Source organism: Lagopus leucura, unplaced genomic scaffold, assembly GCF_019238085.1.
Source record: "Lagopus leucura isolate 7727_CA_CO unplaced genomic scaffold, USGS_WTPT01 Super-Scaffold_100008, whole genome shotgun sequence".
NCBI classification, from domain to species: domain Eukaryota; kingdom Metazoa; phylum Chordata; class Aves; order Galliformes; family Phasianidae; genus Lagopus; species Lagopus leucura.
Genome location: NW_024962265.1, coordinates 34,144,690 through 34,162,284, shown reverse-complemented (window position 1 = coordinate 34,162,284; position 17,595 = coordinate 34,144,690). Strand labels below are relative to the sequence as shown.

The following is a 17,595-nucleotide window of genomic DNA, read 5'->3' as shown; positions in this document are numbered from 1 at the left end:
CCACTCCTGACCACCACCCCCACCTGTGAGACCACAGTCGATACCCTGGCATAGAACAGGATGGAGGAACCAACCTGACTTAAAATTAACCAAGTAAAAAGAATTAGATTTATTTTTAACACCAATCCATCCCCATTCCAGTTCATTGCAGGACCCCAGAAAAGCAGTTCTGCCAGCATGACTGAGGACGAGTGTGGAAACGAGAGCAAGAGGCTTGATAGGAACAAAAATGGGTCAAGCATTGATCATTCAATGCTGTCCCAAAATGAAATGTACCTAAGACCAAATGGCCAGGAGATACGTCTTGTTGTGGGCATTTTCACAATAAAATACACACATGCACAAAAAGGTCACTAAATCAAAAGTCATTTGACATTTTGAGCAATGTAAGTCTTACTAATATGCCACAAAAAGAATACAGAATGATGATATATTTTTTAATTATTTGTAGTTTGGGGCTGGTAGAAAACAAGGCTTAATGAAACAGGTGGGAACAAAATTGCTTTCCAACAGAAATTCCCGCAAGTTACAGCTACCAAATGAATTTTGCTTTCATTCAGAAACTGAGCTACTCAAGTGTAAATTACATTCAAACCCTGTTTGCTCGGCTCTACAGACCTACAAAGTCTACAGACAGCATTTGCTGGAGAGGACACCGTCTGGAAACACAAATCATGACAACTATCCAGTTAACCAATTGCCATTTTCAGTGACGGATCCAAAAGTAAACATATTTAAAAATTCTCTAAACCACTCCATAATGTTCAAAAGGAATTCACATTAGAAATTTCATGTCAAGCGTCTTCCAAAGAACACACACACACAAATTGTGTATAATTAGAAAAAGCATTTGTTTTGAATAATCAATTTTGTTGATTCATTTATTCCTTTTATTTTTTAAACGTTGAATTGGCTCTTTCAAATTTGAGCCTGACTGGGGGACGATTGCAACAAGAAATTTGGGTGTATTTAAAGTCTCAGGTTTTCTCAAGCCTTTGACATCTACAATGCACTGTGTTGTGCACTTCTCACTGTTTGCCTCAATTAGAGCATGATCTGATATGCCTGATAACCACTATTCAGATGGTAGTTACGTTATGTTATGTTTCAGGGTATAAAGAGCCAGAACAGGAACCACTTTCTCCAGCAGTGCATTTGTAGAGCTGTGCTCCTTTAAGGGAACCACTGGCTATCTCAAGATCCACTGAAATCCTTTCAGATGCCTGGAAAACCAATTTTTTTTTAATACTGTCCAGCTTTCCTGTTGACATTTTCACTGCTTTAAATCACAGCCAGTGCTTTTCTTTCCGCTTTTCTGCCTTATTTTTCCTTTGGCTGGAATAGTGGGCAGGTTTGCCGTATCTCATTCACCGTATTTCTTTTAAAAAACTCTGTTCACACATGCATCAAAGAAGCATTCTTCACTGAAATTTCAACAGAATGTAACATTAAAAATTAGAGAAGAATGTGCATTTCTAAATCTTAGCCCAAAATACTTATCATGGAAATAAAAAGAATCCCAAGAAGGAATCAAATGTGAAAATTCAATGGCTTTCCCACATTAGCAGGGAGACAATATTTGTAACGTTGCCAAATTCAGAAAAATTCAGAGGAGAGCACTACTGTGGAAATTAATGAACAAAAAAAAAAAGAAAATAAATAAACATACAGAAATAATACAAACACAGTGTGTCAGTGCACTGAAATGGAAGAACACACAGCAGCGGCCAGAACAACAAAACTCTTTACCATACTATTGAAATTTCAAACTCTGCTTTCAAAGCTCTCTCGAAGCTCCACTCACAGAGGGCTCCAGGCTTTATCACTTTCCAAAAACCTAACCATGGCTCCAGGAATGAGTCTTGTGGCACAAGAGGCATGGCTCAGACGAAAAAGCAGCCAATAGTGAAATGGTTTGAAATTCTTAATCTTTCTTCAGCAGCCTTCATGCAACACTACACATCCTGGGCATATGCACTTTCTTACTGGAAATATACACTTCTTACTGGATGTTGCGTTGAGGGACATGGTTTAGTAGGAGCTATTGGGAATAGGTGAACGGTTGGACTGGATGATCTTTTAGGTCTTTTCCAACCTTAGTGATTCTATGATTCTATGATTCTATGATTCTTTCCAGACCCTAGCCCTAAACCAGACTGTAATCCTAAACCTAGGCAGATAAACTGCCACCAAAACTCATCATGAACAACTACACAGAAAAAAAACTGCTGAGACTGAAAGATACCTTAAGAACTCATCTTTCTTCAGAAGCCCCTTCCTACTCCAACAGTGCAAAAGCTCTTGGTCTTACTAGACTCTAAGACAAAACTCAAAGCCTACTACTAGCCATTACCAAAACCCCAGAAATGCTCCATGACCCCAACAAGAAGCTCCATGATGGGCCCAAGTAGAAAGGTTTTCTGGACAGCAATATTCTGATGGCACTCATATTCTTTTCCTAGACCTTAGGACTACAATTTCCATCAGCTAAAAGCCCTAAAAATAATCTCCACACTAAAATTAAACATTATCCAAGATAGTGCCCAGATCAGATGTGAAATTTAACCTACAAATCACAGTAAAAACGAGTGAGAACTGAAAGGTTTTAGCAGTCCTCACCTTCCCCTTGCAGCTCCATTGTACTCAATCACACACACAGGCTCTGCACTGTCACCATTCAACTAATCTTAACTGTAGGTAAATCTACATGCTGCCCAGATCTGACACAGAACACTACCTTTGGCTAACGTGAAAAATGGGCTAGGACTGAAAGCTTTTGGCAGACCTCACCTTCTCTTTGCAAGCCCTTTTCAGCCCAATTAAGCCCAACAGTGGAGCTCTGGACATTTTCTCTCAGCAAAACCTAAGCCCTAGTCCTACTCCTAGGAAGCACCTAGGTGCCACATGAACCCCCTCCTAAGACTCACAAGGAAAACAAGCCAGAAATGAAATCTCTGGGGAACCCGTACCAATCTTTCACAGCACCAGGAGAATCCAACTCAGTATGGGGCTCTAGGCTTCCTCTTTCAGCAAACTGTAACACAAACCAGAGAAAGTGCCCTGGTCCAACAAAGAATCCTATCAATGGCTCACACAGAAAAAGAGACAGGTTTTTGCAGCCTTCACCTTTTCTTTGCTTTTCATTTTCAGCCCAAATCACCCTGCGTAGGCTTTCTCCCTTTACAAATGCTAGCCCTAACACTAATGACTAGGTTCAACACAGACCTGCACCTAACACCAACACACAAAAGGGGCTGGGACTGAAAGCATTTGGAAGCCCTTACGTTCTCTTTGCAGTGCCATTAAAACCCCTTTCACAACGGAACTCTGTGCTTCCTCTCTCTACAAACACTAGCCCTAATCCTGGATGAGGCCGAGATCCAACACAGACTCCCACACACAACTTACATGAAAAAGGGGCCTGGAATAAATGTTTTGGAAGCCCTAGCCTTCTGTTTGCACACTAAGGTATGCTAGAGCTCCATGGTACCTCAGTTTTCAAACCTGAACCGCATCTTTAGTCAGTGCTCAGGAACAACACAGACCCCTCAGATGTGGCTCACACCAAAGAAAAAGAATCTGAAAGCAGCCCATGTATTCAGCTGCATCTCTTCACTTTATTTCTATCTCTGAAATCCAACTGGAACCCTAATCCAAACTGTTGGGAGAAGCTAAGTTCCTGCATGGCTTTTAAATCCCTGCACAGCCTCTCCATAACTCCTGTTACATTATAGTAACAGATATAGACTTTTAAATCTTTTCCAAGACTAAATGAAGGCTAAGGCTGAATATTAAAAGGATAATTTTTTCGACTCCCTTATCCATATAAAGGTAAAAAATAAGAGAGAAATTTTCCCTGTTACTGTTTTGAAACATGTATTACAACAACAACTTAATTAAGAGCTCATACACACAGCAAAGTGCCAGCAATAGGTCTTAATCTTCCAAGAGCTACTCGTCCTTCTTTGCTTGCCCTACTTCTAACATTTCAAAATCCTGGTAATTACAAGATACCAATGTATTCATAACAGATGCAACTGATATTTTTTTTCTGGATAATTTTTATTTTAATAATAAATATAATTTTTATGCCCAAGGATCCCTCCCAACAGTCTACTGTCAAAACAGTAAACGTTTTTTTAGTAAACAGAAAGCAATATATGCTTCTACCTACCCTTACAATGATCTTTTCAGAGATATTTGCAGACAGCAAGTAGAATTGGTCCTGAGAGACAGCATAAAGTCCAACCACCAGCATGAAGTATCTAATTTGAAATTGATTTAATGGAGAAAAAAAATGAAATAACACTGTCATAAAGGGAAATGTTTTAAATACAATTGCTATTACTGATACATAAAAAGATAGTCAGAATGTTTTTAAAACTTATTTGTAATATGAAAGCAAATATGAAAGTTTTTCCTCCACTCTCAAACATTACGCTTTCTCAATCCCCAAGTCATTTAAAAGAAACAAAGTTGGTATTAACTGAAATATTTAAGTAAGGATTGGGTTTTTTTTTTTTGTTTTTTTTTTTTGCCCTCTTCATTATGTAAGGCAACATTCTGGCAATGTTTTCCTGAAATGATCTTTAACCACAAAGATAAGGCGTTCCCCTTTTTTGTTTCTTAATTCTCACGCCATTCTGTGGCTCTAGAAGAGGAGCCTTAAAGCAGATACCCAGTATCAAAGCATTTGAAAGCAATGAACCACAGATTTGGCAACATGCAGATCCACAAACTTAAGCTCCATGGTAGAGTGGATGTTCTTTCCACTTCCCACACTCTGGCCAATCATCTACAACAATACCTTTGGTCAGGATTAGGTTTCCCCTTTTTTCTCATATTATTTGCTGTCGTTTCACTGAAATGCAGCCTTCCCAATGTCACTTTAGTTATCTGATCCCCTGGCAGATCAACTCTGAAACAGGAAAAGAAACAAGATCAGGGAAATAAATGTTTACCTGGCTCTAGCCAGATTTTTTCAAACTCATTAGAACAGTCTTAAGAGAAACATACAAATGAAAGCAACAACAGGGGAACTCCAGTAAAAATGCAGCAAGTGTGGCTTTGTGAAAGTGCATTAAAATCACAATGATTATATCAGTGATATAAACAGAGAAATTGCTCTTATTAGTAAGAATCATTGTTTCTTGGTCTGTTTGTACACGGTCTTGAACATAATGAAACTATATGAAAAATTTCTTTACAGAAACTTGTTCAGCACTGGAATTAGGCTTCTCAAGGAGGTGGTTGAGTCACCAACCCTGAATGTGTTTGGATGTGGTGCTCAGGAACATGATTTAGCAGAGGGTTGTTAGAGTTGGGGTAGTATGGTTGGGTTGATGTTGGACTGATGATCTTTGAGGTCTTTTCCAACCTCAGCAATTCTATGATTCTATATGATGAGAATCTGTTGCCTGCAAAGGGCATCATTTCTCACTATTGGATTTGAATTTGCACATCAAAATAAAATAAATAAATTTTACTGCTTGACGTTTTGTTCATCTGCATCTAATTTGTGTGTTTGAAAGTATAAAATGTACACATTGTGGCACCACTTTTGTAAGTGATTACTAATAACATTAAGGAGTTTGCATGGGGAAAAAACAGTCCACCTTCCATCTTCTCAGCTGCTATGGCTGCAAATTGCACCATCACCACACATGGAACAACTGACACGCACCCAGATGCATTACTTTTCAGAATGTAAAAGGAATGACAATGCTATGATAGCTAAGTGAAAATCCAGCTCTCTGTCCAAGTTCAAAGTTCAGTTTTGCAGACTGTGTACTGCAACCTTTGTCATAACACTGTCCTGTCAAAGTTGACACCAGCTTATCTTTATTTTTGCTCTAAGGCTTATTCAATTATTTATAAAGAACACATCAGCTCCAGCAGGAGACACACCAGAAAAACAAATAGTGATTCTGCCACTGACTAAGATGCGGAAGAATGGCAGACAATTCCCAAGAGAAGTTGCACATATGTCTCTAGCAGAGCCACTTCCCCCTAAAAGCACTGCAAACACATCTCATCCTTGTGTAGTCTCATGTCCCTGTAGCACAGGAACAGGAACATTACTTACATTTCTTAAGGTGGGAAATGTATCCACCACCCAGCGTTAGTGCCACACAGCAATGCTGCCAGCTGAGTACAAATACTTTGGATGGGCATACTTCATACATTTGTAAGGCTGCCAAATTTCTCCCTTTGTGAAAGAATACCAGGTATATATCTGCAATTCTATCTGCTCACCCAGAACGAAACCAAATGAAGACAAGAAGACTGGCTTAGTTACTGTGAGTTTCCAAGAAAGAAGTGTGTCAAATTGAAATAAAATTGAATAAATTTCTCAAAATTCTTACCTAACAGGATAGAAAGTTTTTTTACTTCGATCTGACTGAGACTGCTCAATAGCAATTGTTTGATTTGGAGCTTCCATCTACAAAAAAATAATGACAATAATATTAAATTTGGAAGCACACGAACTTTGCAATATTAATCAGTAGGCAAACTGTGCCTAAAACAGTGCAGTTTCTCTTGTTTCACATGGAACAGCTGAGAAAGTAACAGGGAATTGACACCTGTTCAGCTGACAGCTAATCAGTGCTCTGTTCTATGTACTCTATATGGCATAACTTGAAAGAAAAGAAAACAAAATAGGAAAAAACATGTAATAATTTGCAAAAGAAAGATTGATTTCTGAATTTTGCTTGCTTCTATCCCAAATCGTAGATGTAAATATGGTTTTCTACATGTGAATTGTTCAGGGAAAAAAAAAAAGATTTGATTCATCTTCTTTGATTTTTGAGCTTTCCTTTTAACACTGCTATTCGGCCAGTGGATAAACTGGCCACCTACACACCAACTGGCATCACTACACCACCCACAGAGGGAAGAAAATTCCAGGCAGTGAGAGGGACGTGACTGAAACGTAAGACAAACGTTATATCTTTCACCATGTATCAAGCACGAGCATCCACAAAACATCACTCCCGTAACGTTCCACACAGAAGTCATTAGTAAATTGATGAGTTGTCTTTTATCAGTTCTTGGTCAAACATGTTTACAGAAAGGATTCATTTATTGATCTTATTCTACAGATAATTGTGTAATAACATTAAAAGCAACGCACACAAAGAGGATAAATACTTGCCCTTATTCCAAAAGCTTTCAAGTAAAACTTCTCTATTGGTTTCACCCCCAGCTGAGTTTTGACATATTTTGGATGACCAGTGATTCTAATATGGACTGTGATTTGGAAATGATTCTTCTTCTGGCACACAAAGGCATCATCTGTTGCTGAAAAATTAAATCCTTTGTCTGTGACAATGTGATATCCTACAGCAGGTCTGTGAAAACAAGAAAGGATAGCAATTTTAAGTACAGGCATATTTGTATCTTTAATTCCCACTTTTGCATGGATTAAAAATTCATCTGCTTTTACAGACAAATGGGAGTGGAAATACATCATTCAATCACCAGTTCTACAGTTATATTCTTCTTAGCTTCTTCAAGGTGTAAGAATGAAAATGCATGTAAAAGGTACTGTCATTCTCATTGGACACATTAAATGCTTGAAAAGCAGACATGGGGAGCTTACATAATCCTCATTTATAACTCTGAAGATGATATGAAGGAACTCTGTGCACCTACAAGTACAACAAAACATTTTAGTAGATATTCAAGTATTCATTACAACATTGCTATAAACCACAGAGTTGAACTACTAATGCAGACAACAATGCACTAATGAGAGAGAATGATTCCCTTCTCTGTTCCTCAGTTCCCACATGAAGTTCCTCTGCAGCCTTTGCTCAAATTAACAGGAAAGTTATAAACTGACCCTCTGGACAGACCACTACAAAACTATAAAAAGCTGGATAATTACTACCTCTTGTCTGATGCTACTGTGAAACTCTCATTACATTAGGAAGGACATTAGGAAGTATTACTTTTCAGAAAGGGTGGTCAGGCACTGGAATGGACTGCCCAGGGAGGTGGTGGACTCACCGACTCTAGGGGTGTTCAAGGAAAGGCTGGATGTTGTGTTGAGGGACATGGTTTAGTGGGAGCTATTGGGAATAGGTGAACGGTTGGACTGGGTGATCTTTTAGGTCATTTCCAACCTTGGTGATTCTATGATTCTATGATTCTGTGATTACTACAACTATTGAAGCTGGCTTTTCAGAACTCATCCATTTATTTGCATGTTATTGGTTGGAAGAGTCAAAATGTACAGAGTTCACAGGCAATGTGCAAACTTTGTTATCTTTTTATAACTGATGAATCAGTCCCTTCCAAACAATCACAGACTATCCTGACACAAGAAATGAAAAGTTCTTTAAAACTACTTCAGAACAACACAGTCAGATTGTTGATAATTTGTGTTCTCATTCGGAAGCAAAAGCTGTGTGCTGTGCTATAAATTACAGCGCATCTTGGAACAACAGCTCTGCCGCTGACCTCACTAAAGTGAAATACTGATTTCTTCTGCTAATAGTATCTTAATCGCCCTTCATGGTAATCACACATGGTTTTGGATTTTTTAAAGATAAGCATCACATTGTCTTATCTCTGTTGATACAAGCTACCAAGAAAGGTGAATCTGGAATTTCAGTCTTAAGTCTGCGGGAATTAAAATGTAAGTGGGCAGGCAGCAGGTGAGAAGTCTCCCACCATCATCTCCAAGATCTACTGTAGCCACGAGCTGAAAGTATAGCAATAATCCAGATGGACACTTCATATCCCAAACACGTCTGAAGCACTGGGAGGTTTCTTACAGCTCTCCTTTATACAGGAATATTCTTAATTCTTGACTGAACATTTTACATACATGTCTGTAGCTAGAAGACTTCAGTTATGTGAGCCCAGAAGTAAAACAGATATCTTCTATTTCCATTTCTTTTATGCTCAGTAAGTATATTCACTAATATGCTTAAAAAAATAAATAAAAGCTAGCAGGTATTCGGGTTAAACTCTTTTTTTTTTTTTTTTCTCTGAAATCCCTGAAGGGAAATTAGAAAACCTAGCATGAATTTCAAGCAGCGTTTGAAGTTGAGCTTATCTGATACATCTGAAAATTCATATCCTACCACTGCTACACCTCCTTCTCCAGTTTTATATTCAGGAAGAGCAAGGGATGACAAATGTAGCATTTATTCCTACACAGTGCCAGAAAAAAAAATAAAGAAAAAACTTTTTTTTTCCAAGTGCAATCTTCAGTGCTTACAGTTTTTCATAATTAGAGTTCACTAAGCTGTTCCACTGAGAAGTTTGATATAGTTGCCATGTTAGAGCTTGGCAGCATTTTTCCAAAGCTGCATTCTGTCCATCACTGTCATATTCTTGCACTTCAGCAGCACAGTCCTTGAGAACTGCTGTAGAGAGATAGAAATCCCGCATTAACATCTTTATATAATTGCATACATAAAGCACAAATTATTCCAAATATATTTAAATCTTAACTTTCCTTCCAACTATTCCAAAAGACCTTGTCCTAGAAAATAAAATTTTCCGCTTGCCTGATTTGCAAAATATTACACAAGTAGCATTTCCTATTTTTATTACCTCCCAAAGGAAGTGCAGTTCCTTTGGAACTGGGGGAGGGGAGGAACCAGTCCCAAATGGAGAGCTAAATAAGTGGCTGTGTAAGAAACTGTGCATGAAGCAAAGTGGGATAAAGAAGTGCAGTGCAAGTACAAGAAGCAAAAGAAATACAGACACTTCCCATTCTTTCCAGTGGAAGTTTAAACTGAATGTACTCACTGCAATAGGTTCTTAGTTCCAGAGATAGAGACACAGTTTCCATTCTCGTTACCTGGTTAATGCTTTTTGCATATATATGACAGCATTATGAGACAGTGTAAACTGAAATTCTTAGAGATGTTTTACATTTCATGATGACAGAGGAAAATGCAGTAAGGGAGACAGATAAATGGGGTGCAGTAAGGATGGGAGAGAATATGTTAGGGTTGTTAAGCACTGGAATTGGCTCCCCAGGGAGGTGGCTGAGTCACCATCCCTGAATGTGTTCAAAAACCGTTTGGATGTGGTGCTCAGGAACAAGATTTAACAGGGGATTGTTAGTTTGGGTAGTATGGTTGGGTTGTGGTTGGATTCAATTATCTTTAAGGTCTTTTCCAACCCGAGTGATTCTATGATTCTATGATTGTATATAAGCAAAGATATTCCTGTGGCCTGTGGCAGCACAGTGAGATAGAGCTCATCTTGAGCAGAACAATTTCAGACCCAAGCATCATTTGTGAATCCCCATGTCTGACACACAAAAGGGAGTGAATATACTAAAAAATAAAAAAAAATAATTTAAAAAAGACATTCACTTTCTAGAAGATTCCCATGCCTTTTCTTTTCAATGGTTGCGTTCTTCTTCTGCTAAGTGTAGATTTGTGTGACACAGACTCCTAAAGATAGCATATTTAAAATCATGTCTTTGAAGTATTAAAACTAGCAATATCAATTTCAGAGACAGAGGTACCTGCTCTGGAACTGCCTCTTTTCTTCTTCCAGCAGTGGCAGACTTAGAGAGCCAGTCACAAGCAAGTGACACTGACCAAACAAAAGGAGGCACCAATGGCAAACTACCATAGTGGGTTTCCACCTGCTACTCATTAATAAAAAATCTAAGAGACTTAAACTTAGAAATAACTAACTCTAAGGAAATAACATGCAACTCTCACATTTTCCACGAGGCTGAAAGTTCCTCAGGCAAACTGCAGAAAATGTATGGAGCTGATAAATTAGATCAAAAAGAGAAACTGTGATCCGTTTTGCTCACACACCAGATTAATTCCCTATTGAGCTGACCCACATTTCTTTGCCCATTCTATTTAGCACCAAGCATGTCAGCAGAGTGTGGTGTCATCCTCAGGCTCACACGTGGAGAAAGGCACAACGTTTGGAGGGCAGGCAGGCAGGGAGAATAGATGTAATATTTCAAACCTCTTTGCAAAATATAAATAGGTCTTTATTTTCAAAAACACTGAAAAGATGAACTGCTCCAAAGCTGGTAGTGGCAAATGGGTTGTCAATACCTCTACCATTTCAGAGCCAGTAGGACATATGCTCTTTGAACACCTACTTGCCTGAGGTATGAAATATCAAATCCTGTTTGCATGGAGCTGCTTACCTTGACTGGAGTTGTTGCACCAGACTTGAGGATCAGTGGTATCTCCAAGCAACTGTGAGAGCTTCCTTTTTATGCCTGATGCTGTGGGAGTGCTTTTAAAAAAACACATTGAATTACTCATTTCAGTCTAAACACAGTTATTAGAGTCATATTATAAGAGAACGCCCAGCTATCACAATCTAATTGTACTGTCACCCAGATCTTAATTTGCTGGGACGAGGAGATTGTTTATGGCTTTTAAAAACTGAATTATGCATTTTTCCTTCTAAAACATAAATTAATATATTTTTCTGTATCATATTAATGGAGAACTTAATCTCTTACAAAGGTTTACAGAGTGCAATCAGCAAAATCACAATATCCAAATTAATAACATAGCATTTTCTTGACTGATTTTACTCTACTGAGTGTGGATTCATTTTCTTATACAGAAAACAAAATACCATCAACTGTTATTAAACTAATCTGTTAATAAAGACATCTCAAGGAAAAACTGGTTGGACGCAATTTCTCAGAAAGTGAGATTTCAATATTTTCCCTTTCTGCAAAGGAGAAACCTTATTCCAAAATTTTGGTATTAAAAGATGGAACTTGGAATATCCTGATGGATGGGTCACTCCTTCCGGAAAAAAGCCAACCCAATCTCCAAGTCACAGGCAGTCCTAATAGGCTCGGATGTTTAGCTTTCTCCACAAGTAGAAGAAAAGTTTTTTCTGGATTTGTTCAGAAAATCTACACTAGGTTGAGAAGTATTTTGCACCGTAAGTTCCAATAATGAAAACTTTTTCTCAAAAAATGATTATGACCAACTGGAACCTTCTACAGCAAAGGAAACAATTCATATATAACCAGTTTCACCAAGGAACCAAGGTCCGGCTTCCTTTACTCGCATCACCAACATAAGATGCAACTGACTTTCACACAGAGAATCTACAACCCCAAGACTCACGCTGATGAATTCGTACGATCTCCCAGCAACTGCGCAGATCCCATTCCAGCACACATTGGTCAATTCATTCTTATTTAGTAGGTATCATGGTGGGATGTCTGCACTACCCAGTGTATTTTAAACAACCAAGCATCCAGAACACACTAGTAGATAAATATGGCAGATGGTATATGAATACCATTTCACTTGCTTACACGGATGTGACAGTTCTTTTTTTCTCATGCCATGTGTCAGAATACTTCCAAGACCCTTATGGACAAGTCCCTACAATAAGTATTGCAAAACCCCTAACTGTTTTTATAATCCAGTTATCAGCTACCTGTGGATTCCTCCTTAGCCCTGTATATTTCTTCAAACTGAAATGCATTCCTCGGCATTTTAATCCTAATTTTAATCAAGTTGTTTAAAGAGCCCTCAACCGTAAGTTTCTCAAACGCGTCTAAACACTGCCATCCTGTGGAAAATTCTGTACCCACAGGGATTTTACACTAGTCCGTCACCACATCTTTTACCAGCTCTATTTTTTTTTTACTGTATCTGCCTCATTTCCTGTATAAAGGCTTTACCTATAAATCTGAGATACATTTGGCTGCTGAAAGTATGAATAATTAAAACCCAAAGAGTTGGAGGATGTAGAGTCATTCCATGGAGTCACAGCATTATCTCTCTTCATACTGCAGCCCTGGGGAATGCTGCAAGGATGTCCACTGCTATTGGGGTCAGAAGAAGTCTCCAGGAATCTGTAGGGAAGCTTGCTGGGTGCCACAGCCGATGGACATGGGAATGGAGACTGCTGCCCACTTGGCAACGTAGCATCACCCCACGGGGCTACAAGCAAATAGACAAGAAAGCAAATAGTAAAAAATTGAGCTGGAGACCTTCCTATCAGTTCGGGGGGAGCCAGAACTCACGTCACCTACTCTTGAGCTGTGGTGGAGAATATGCTTCTGACCCAGAGTCTGGTGGAGAGTCTGGCAACTGTCTTTGCCTAGGAACAAAAAACAGGTTTAACTTTTTACTGAGAGAAGATGTGGAGAACAGACCTCTCTTTCTCATGGAAATAAGGCAAAACTAAAAGCAGCTGGAGAGGGACCACAAGGCTACATAGAATGGCTTTCAGAATATATTGCTTACCAAGGTTGCAGCCCCTTCTCACAGATCAATGACAACCTCCTTATCTTGCAGAGAGCTCCCATCGCCACCAATTCTTGACCAAACATCCCTCCAAGGCGGGGGACTCAAACCCCTCTTCTTTCCCATGAGCTGGTCTTCAGTAACTTCTGGGCACACCAGAGCACACGGGCTCACAACAGCTCCATTCTCTCTAGGCTACATTTTAAAGATCTTTAACACCTTTGTCAGCAAACAATAAATAATTTCTTGAGATTAGTTTGGGCACAGCACCCTCAGTCACCCTCAAGAATTCCTTATGAAATCACCGGAAGTGTCCAGAAGCTTAAAGTGGGATTTCCCTATATTGCAAGCTACTTTCCCTCTTCATAACCCTACATAAATTTCCTAGTTCCATTTGGAAAACATTGAGGGGGACCAACACCTTCCATATCTAAATGATGAAAGAATTAAAAATAAAGACAACTAAGAGGTCAGCCCCAGGAGCTTCTCAAAACAAAGATTAATTTGAAAAAGGCACAAGAACCCGTGACTACCATTGCTGACTTGTTGCATATAATACAAGGGTTTAGCAGCTGGCAGAATCTTGACATGTACTCTTGAAGGAAGAACAAATTTTAAGGTGTATTGGAAAGGATTTAAGAGTTTGGACAGCAGGAGCTGCAGGCTGCATGAAGGGAGGCAGCCATGAGCCCAGTGCCTATCCCAGCTGACTGCAGCCAGACATGAGTGGTTCCAGATAGTCCCAGCGCTCACAAAGTGCAGCAGACCATGCAACACCACACACAGCACCGCCGCTCAGCAGCTCCTGTGTCACACCTGCAGGACAGCACTGTGCAATGCCACATCCAGGCAGAGCTGGGCTGCCCTCTGTGTACGGTGGCATGAGCAGAGGCTCCTTTCCCACTTCGTGTTACATGAATGGGGAATTAGGAGCACAGGAGGAATCCTCACACCCCTCTGTGAGGGAAGGTCTCAGCTCCTTCAGCCACCGGTGGCCGGCAGCAGGTGTGAAGGCACAGGGGCTAAGAGGCAGGAAGGCAGCTGTCCTCTGACCAGAGCCAAGCGCTGGCGGCCTGACAGAGGAATCCTGGCTGGGGACTCAGATATTCCACATGATCCACAGCAGCCTCTGTGCCAAAACCCATAGACAAGCAGGAGAGGTTTCTGTTTTAGCAGCCTTGCTGGGAGAGGTCACTGAGAAAGAAAAGCAGTTAAAAGTGTGTTATTGCCTAGACTGATTTTTAAAATGTTTGCTGGTTGTTTTTTTTTTTTTGTTTTTTTTTTTTTTTTTTTGGTTATTCAGACAGACGCATCTAAGAGAAAAAGAACTGGTTCCTTTTAAAGAACTTCAGGAATGCTGCTCTGTACAAGAACAAGCTTGCCTGTGGTATTTTACTGTTGCTGCTTCCTTTTGATTTACAGGTGAAAACCAAACACTTCCTTGTCTACAGCTGACATGAGGAGCATTGCTCTGTTTATGGCTCAACAGATACCCAAGAGCTCAGCCTCACTCTCATGGTTGAGGTTTGAAAGATGTTTCTTGATTATTTATTCTTTGGCACATTTACTTGATTATACTGTAGCACACGCCATAGAAGTTACTGTAGTTTATAGTCTGTTTTACTTTTGTGCTTCTGGAGTTTCTCCTTTCAGAGATTGTAAAGGATTACTCCCTTAGAGAGAGGTGTGGAACCAGCCCATGATTTAAGCTAGGGCAAATCCCTCCTGAGTAGCTCACAGCACAGCAGCAAGGCAACATAGCAAAACCATTTCTTCTGTGCTGGAAGTGGGAGCAGCTTAAGTCACCAGCAGACTGTTACAGAGGCTGTGCTGCTGGCTTCAGTCAGATGAGGGCATAGGTCTGTCACATCTCATAATTCTTTTAAGTTTTTCAGCTCTTCACAATCATGTTTTAAAGCAGTTTAAGCGAGAGAAAATCCCATGGCATCTTGCTGTTCAAACACAAGGAAGAACTCCTTTACAGTAAGGGTGACAGAGCACTGGAACAGGCTGCCTAGATTGGCTGTGGAGTCTCCTCCTCTTGACATACTCAAGACCTGGCTGGATACTTTCCTGTGCGACCTTCTATGGGGAGCCTGCTTTAGTAGGAAATTGGACTGGATGACCTCCAGAAGTCCCTTCCAAACTCCGCAATTCTGTGATTCAGTGAAGGGACATAATAAAGTGATCCTCAATTGCATTAGAAATGACGGAGGTTCAGAAATTGGCTTTTAACCCTTCCAGGCATACTTACCAACTGTAGGTTCAAACACTGCCTTGGAGCAGATTATTTTCTTGCATATGCACATAGAGAGTTGTAGCACTGCAACCATAATATCTATGTAGCGTACCTAAACTGCATGACAGCAGATACGTACATCTATGCAACTGCTACATGCTTTTGCATATGAAAGCAACAGAATAACATTTGAAAGTTATGATCAAGGAGTCTGATAATCTGTTTAATCTGATACATATTTAGACATTTGAAAATCAAATGCTATGAAGATCTATAAACAGCATTCATTTCTATTTCATGACTGTGGCCAGAGAAAGAATCAAGTCATCATTCGTTATTTAGAGAGAAGCCTACTTAAGCTACTGTGAATAAATATGTGCAATGGCAAGTGGGTCCACAGTGAGAAATCCTGCAGGCTGTTACCCTATAAAAAACATCTACTATAGCTTTGCTCTTGGCAAACGTCGGCACATTTGTAGCATTTTGAATCTAACCACAATCATGTGACAGTTGTCTAGATGAACAGTTTGGGTCTGAAGTCTTTGATAGATGTGTTGCATAACCTTTCTCCCTTAACCATGACCCCTTGTATTACGCAGCCTTTGCAACTCTAAGAACAAGTCTCAGAAAAGATTAATGGTGAACTCCTCTGCTCTGAAGGGAGCATTAGAATAAAAGCAGTAGCCCTGTTTTTCCCTTAGACTGGAAGGTTTACATTAGTCTCTCAATTTATTATACAGTTAATCTCATTTACATCATTTACTCTGCACATAAACACTAAACTAGCACTTAGTTACATTAAAAAATAACAGCTTTGCATTTAATGCCATAATTAGCATAACAGTTGTGAATTGTTCCAGACTTCATTACCATCCATTCCGTTGAACTACAAAATAACATATTTCCCTTACTATCTGCAGTTTATATTTCCAGCTTTCACGCAGTTTCAAGTATGGAAATAAGCACCCCACAATCCTATTGAACCTAAGAGATTTCAGGTCTGACTGCTGCTTTCAGACTTTAACCAGTGCACCACTGAAAACAATTTAATTTGCTGCTATAGTACTTACAAGGTTCCAAACTCTAAGTCACTGCTGAGGAATTCTTCCAACATACTGGTATCCACCATGGGGTTCTCCAAGGCTCTATGAACATCTTGCTCTGCAATCAAAGATGTCACTCTTGGAATTTGTCTTTCTGACATTTGTACACAGTCATCAGCATTTCAGACTAAGGAACATTGCCCACTATCTCACTCAAAGGAAAATAAGATCAGTCCTGTCCTACTACAGGTGAGCATCTCGTGTGTTACAGACAAGTCACACTTCTATTTGGAAGTATGGGCATATTCACTGAGGGAGAAAGAATGACAGGAAACGCAAAGTAAAAGAGAGAAGGTGAAGATGACAGAACCAGAAAAGCATCAGTTTGTGCCTGTCACGAAGGCCTCACAGAATTACCACAAGCAGGAGGGGCTCCTTGTTTGCAACTACAAAAATAAGGTTCTGAAGATAACTTTACACTCCTTTATGTTGGGATCAAAACAGGTGACCCAAGCAAAGCTGTAATGTCTCACAGAGATCCACTCCCTGCATTAGTACTAACAGTGAGTTTCTGAAACTGTTTTAAAACCCATTATCCTAAGCTTTGATTAAGGAAGCATAAATAAAGCTTTAGAAACACTGAAGGAATTTGAGGCTTCTGATTATTTTCCTAGAGGGAAAAAAAAAAAAAACCAACAAAACAGTCCAATAATATGCTAGATGTATTATTGAGCAGAAAGGTTCAGTACTTTGTCCTTTGCTGCTTGGTTACGGAAGGCTATAAACAGATTTGATGATTGTGAAGTCTTTGAAATTCTCGAGTTCTTTTGTAGAAAGCCAAGCAAGTCAGCCGGAACTCTCCTACAGAAAAAGAACCAAAAGCAAACAAAACTGTGCGGACTCACCACCTTTCCAGCAAGCCTTCTATAAATAAAGGAGTGGCCAGCCAGAAAGAGAGCAAGATAAGGAAGTTTAAGTTACTGCTCTCTACAGTCATCTACTGGAGCTGGCCAACTCTGTCCCACTGCTGTACAGGACAGAGTGGAGTAGCTTGAGAGCTGCAGGGCTCAGCCCTGAGCAG

At 39.7% G+C, this 17,595-nt stretch overlaps 1 protein-coding gene across 1 annotated transcript in view; it reads right to left on the bottom strand.

Moving 5' to 3' along the window:
- MYRFL (myelin regulatory factor like) overlaps nucleotides 1-17,595 on the bottom strand; it is a 42,251-nt gene that overhangs the window by 19,680 nt on the left and 4,976 nt on the right. The window contains exons 2-10 of the mRNA XM_042872692.1: nucleotides 16,542-16,632; nucleotides 13,019-13,086; nucleotides 12,665-12,926; nucleotides 11,150-11,241; nucleotides 9,233-9,380; nucleotides 7,157-7,352; nucleotides 6,366-6,442; nucleotides 4,808-4,918; nucleotides 4,175-4,265 (exon numbers count right to left, since the gene is read on the bottom strand). Coding sequence (XP_042728626.1) covers nucleotides 4,175-4,265; nucleotides 4,808-4,918; nucleotides 6,366-6,442; nucleotides 7,157-7,352; nucleotides 9,233-9,380; nucleotides 11,150-11,241; nucleotides 12,665-12,926; nucleotides 13,019-13,086; nucleotides 16,542-16,632 — 1,136 coding nt within the window. The remainder of the gene's footprint in view (nucleotides 1-4,174; nucleotides 4,266-4,807; nucleotides 4,919-6,365; nucleotides 6,443-7,156; nucleotides 7,353-9,232; nucleotides 9,381-11,149; nucleotides 11,242-12,664; nucleotides 12,927-13,018; nucleotides 13,087-16,541; nucleotides 16,633-17,595) is intronic.